The following is a 4,587-nucleotide window of genomic DNA, read 5'->3' on the forward strand; positions in this document are numbered from 1 at the left end:
TAAAATAGACAACAGAGCTGCTACCAGGTGAGGACAATCGAAAGCTGTCAACTTTTAGTCAGGGGAACGCCCTGACAGGAGCCGGGCAGAGGCGGCCCTGGCATCAGCAGGTGGACCCCACTGCCAAGGAAGGATGGTTAACAGTTAGGCTAAGTCCAAGTGGGAAATCACGAGGAGAGTGCAAGTCCAGTGAGGGTGGCAACAGCCATGAGGACGCCATCGTCTTCTCCAGCCACCGTAACCCCAAACCCCACCATAGTTACTGGTACCCAGCAGGCCTCCATTAATGTTGAATGAATGAATGACGGCGTGGCAGTGATGGTCTCAGGGCTACAATTCCCTTCCCACTCTCCTCTGCCTGTGAAACCCTAGCTATTCTAATTCAACATATGTGAATGGAATAAACATCTCCCTTATCTCTACAGTTTGTAATGGAATAGGAATTGGTGAATTTAAAGACACACTTTCCATAAATGCTACAAATATTAAACACTTCAAAAATTGCACCTCAATCAGTGGAGATCTTCATATCCTGCCAGTAGCATTTAGAGGGTGAGTAACAGATCAAGTTACTGGTGCAGAGAAACACAAAATCCACTTTGTTCACTGGTGACATCGTTAATAATCATTTCGTTACTTGTTTCAGTGACTCCTTCACACGTACTCTACCTCTGGATCCAAAGGAACTGGATATTCTAAAAACTGTAAAGGAAATAACAGGTGTGTGCAGCTAATGTATCCCATGAACATGAACAGAAATGGGTGTTTTAGAGAGAGAACTGGTAGCTGCATTTTCTTTTCTCTCAGCATCATAAAACATTTCTTCTGAACTTCTACCATTAATGACTAATGACTTATTTGATAGTTTTCATGATCGCAGTTTCCCCTGCGTGTGAGGGGTGAACACTTTAATCAAAGACTTGAGTCATTCCTGATGTTGTGTGAACATGTCTAACCCTCATCTCCTTGGCCCTGGCCGGCCGTCCTGATGACCCAGTGACTTTTGAGGGTGGAGGGAAAAGAAGGGCAGACTGCACCTCACGTCCCTGCCTGGCCACCAGCAGGCATTTGTCCAATGCCTGCCATCAGAGCTCCCCTGCCTTCATCCCTAATAAGGGAGTAATTAGACCTAAATAACATGACTGTTTTGAGGATTGGAATTAAGTAAGGAAAATATGTGAATCTCCATAACAGCTCAGGCGTGGCAGCTGCCATCAGGAGCAGAAGCAGGATGGGTCCTCAGATACGGAGCCCAGCCTGACTGTCAGGGCCGTGGCACCATGGGATGGCCTGTCGGGGGGAAATGACTGGCGGGAGAGATGCAGCAAGGGATGGGAATTCTATGGGAGAGGCAGATGCTCGCTGTACAATTGTGCCTTGGCTTCTATCTACACATGGGTGTATACTCAGTGAAGATAACAAAAAGAAATCAAATCTTCACCTCTCCTGCTCATATTAGAGTCTCTTGAGAATCCTAAAATGTCTCATAAAAAAAAGACATTTCTAAGTGGTGNAACCCTAAAATGTCTCATAAAAAAAAAGACATTTCTAAGTGGTGGGTGTCGGAGCCTCTCTTTTGCCTTTCTAGGGTTTTTGCTGATTCAGACCTGGCCCGAGAACAGGACTGACCTCCATGCTTTCAAGAACCTAGAAATCATACGTGGAAGAACAAAGCAACAGTAAGTTGACCTTACCCAAAGCCTGGTAGATTATTTGTTTACCTATTTTCAAAATATGACCCAACGAAGAGTTTGAAAGTAGACTTATACAGCTGTTACGAAGATGCCCCAGAGAGCTATCAGGTATCCTCCAGCCAGCTCCCACCACTGTTAACCTCTCACCTCCACGTGGTTCGAGTACGAAATGAAGAAATTAACGTTGCTGCAGTGCTGACTCCAGCACCAGACATCACTCAGACTTCAGCAGTGTGCCTGTGAATGCCATGTTGCACCTGGCTGTTCTGTCTTCTCAGTCCCTTCCAGTCTACAGCAGTCCCTGCACCTACTCTTACCGTCTAGAGCCTTGACAATTTTAGAAAGTCCTGGTCAAGCGTTCTGTAGGGTGGCTGATGTTTTCTCATGATTCGATTGAGGTTGTGGATTTTTGGCAAGAAGAGCACTGAGATGACATGTCCGTCATATCAGAGGGAGCTGAGAGACTTTTTAACATTAAATATTTTGTTCAGGATTTTCACTTCTCCAACTCTAACAGCGAAATACTCACATGTAAGCATCTATAATATAGTAAGAGTAATAATGAGTTTTGTGACAGGGAAGAGTTTGAGAATCTCTTTGACAAACCTGCCTTAGANAGACATCACTCAGACTTCAGCAGTGTGCCTGTGAACGCCATGTTGCACCTGGCTGTTCTGTCTTCTCAGTCCCTTCCAGTCTACAGCAGTCCCTGCGCCTACTCTTACCGTCTAGAGCCTTGACAATTTTAGAAAGTCCTGGTCAAGCGTTCTGTAGGGTGGCTGATGTTTTCTCATGATTCGATTGAGGTTGTGGATTTTTGGCAAGAAAAGCACTGAGATGACATGTCCATCATATCAGAGGGAGCTGAGAGACTTTTTAACATTAAATATTTTGTTCAGGATTTTCACTTCTCCAACTCTGACAGTGAAATACTCACATGTAAGCATCTATAATATAGTAAGAGTAATAATGAGTTTTGTGACGGGGAAGAGTTTGAGAATCTCTTTGACAAACCTGCCTTAGAAATGGTCTGATGCAGAGAAATGTTACCTATTAATTGACCCCTAAAACAACTACCTGATATCATTCAATATTAAAGAAAATGGAATAAGTACACATAAAATATATATTACTTTTTAAAAACCATCTTGGCTGTGCACCCCTGATACTAACCACACAGTGAACATTGCTTCCCAGAAAAATCCTGTTGTTCTGAGTTCTCAAAAATACTTCTTTTGCCCAAAATTCATGCAGAGATAAGAGATTTAGATCAATTTTCTTGGGTGACTGGCACGTACCCCTTGGCTTAGTTTTATGAATTTAAACAGAAGTAGGATTACTTTTTTTTACTTTTCACATTTAATGAGGAGTCTGGTGGTACAGACCACTGGCTGCAGGTGCAGCTCACCAGAGCAGGTGATTCCAGCATCATCCCGTGTCTGGGCTTCTGTGGGCACACGTTGAGAGAGAATTTCTAAACACTAGTGCTGCAGGTCTCCTACACAGGGCTGCTTGCTTTCCTCAGGAGCCAGGTTGTGGGAAGGGAGGAGAAGGACAGGGTCGGGAGACAAAGAGAAACAAGGGGAGGAGGAATCTCTAAATCAAACTTCTGTCATCTCACGCCTGATGTCTCCTCATGCGGCTCTATCTCAGCTGGTCCCTTCCCTGTCCTGGTGTCCAGTGAACTTCCTGAAACACAGATCTCTTTCCTGTGGTTTCCATTATTTGCAGACAACAGCCAGGCTCAGGGTGTCCAAGGTCTTCTGTGCTCTGGCCTTTCCCATCCTCCCCAGACACCTCCCCAAGCCTTCCCGCTTCCAGGTTTCTGCTCCAGCAGAAGCTCCTGGTCCTCAGCACCTATCGGCTGCTCTCTTGCCTTCCTGCTCTTCTGGTGGTTCAGGACTTCCCTCCCTTCAGTGTGAATTACTTTCGTCCAGTCACTATTGGTAGCTATTGATAGCCTTACAGAGTTCTAGCACAGAGTTGGGTGGCTCAAATATTTGTTCAGTAAATGGATGGATGGGTAAATGGATCAGTGCATCAGTGGATGGATGGATAGGCGGATGAGTGGGTGGAATGGATGGGTGAACAAGAGGTGGAAGGATGCATGCATNCCATCTCACTTAGCCCTCTAGTCACTGTGCCATAGCTGACCCCTGGGGCTCGCTCTGTCTCCTCAGAGGCCATAGGCCACGTCTGCCATCCATTATGTTCATCCGAGGGCTGCTGGGGCCCAGAGCCGAAAGACTGCGTGTCCTGCCGCAACGTCAGCCGGGGCAAGGAATGTGTGGAGAAGTGCAATGTTCTGCAGGGGTAAGGTTATTTTTTAACCCCTTTGTTTTGATAAAAGATAAGGCCAGTTTTTTTAATTGGTTTACAGTTATTGACATTGATCCTATTGCGTTTTTGTTTATTTGTTGAGGACTGTTAATCAGAAAAGGAAATGAACAAACCTTATTCATTACTTAATCCAATCCACTGATTTATAGAGTCTCTGTTTTGGAAATCTGTGATATTTTTCTAAGCCACACAGAGTTCCCAAGATAAATGGAAAAGTCCTAAGTGGTTCATGGGGCCAAGACCACAGTCATTTGGACTTTTCTTTGCAATACACTGTCCCTGGTATGTCAAAATAGATTACTATAAATTACATTTCCTGGTTAATTTTTGCTTTATGTTCAAGAAATATTGAACCGTGCATATAACTTTAAATGTAACCATGGACAAAGAAGTAAACAACCATATGACCATTGTTGAATTTATTTGCAATCAATAGAAAGTATAGTCTGTTGATTCTCTGGGAATGTTGATATTGATATAAAGCTTTGAATGTCTTCCAATAATGACTAAAAATAAATCAATAGGAAAGGAAAATTAAAAGAGAGAGGCAAGC

General features: G+C 44.0%; 1 protein-coding gene and 1 long non-coding RNA gene across 2 annotated transcripts in view; both read left to right on the top strand.

Moving 5' to 3' along the window:
• EGFR (epidermal growth factor receptor) overlaps positions 1-4,587 on the top strand; it is a 157,594-nt gene that overhangs the window by 142,809 nt on the left and 10,198 nt on the right. The window contains exons 6-7 of the mRNA XM_034640495.1: positions 9-237; positions 3,875-4,007. Of these exons, the coding sequence (XP_034496386.1) occupies positions 9-237; positions 3,875-4,007 (362 nt within the window). The remainder of the gene's footprint in view (positions 1-8; positions 238-3,874; positions 4,008-4,587) is intronic.
• Positions 310-1,609, top strand: LOC117803198. Its single transcript, XR_004626896.1, has 3 exons — positions 310-552; positions 647-720; positions 1,589-1,609. It is a non-coding gene; the product is annotated as an uncharacterized LOC117803198 (long non-coding RNA).

This window comes from Ailuropoda melanoleuca, chromosome 1 (assembly GCF_002007445.2).
Source record: "Ailuropoda melanoleuca isolate Jingjing chromosome 1, ASM200744v2, whole genome shotgun sequence".
NCBI lineage: Eukaryota > Metazoa > Chordata > Mammalia > Carnivora > Ursidae > Ailuropoda > Ailuropoda melanoleuca.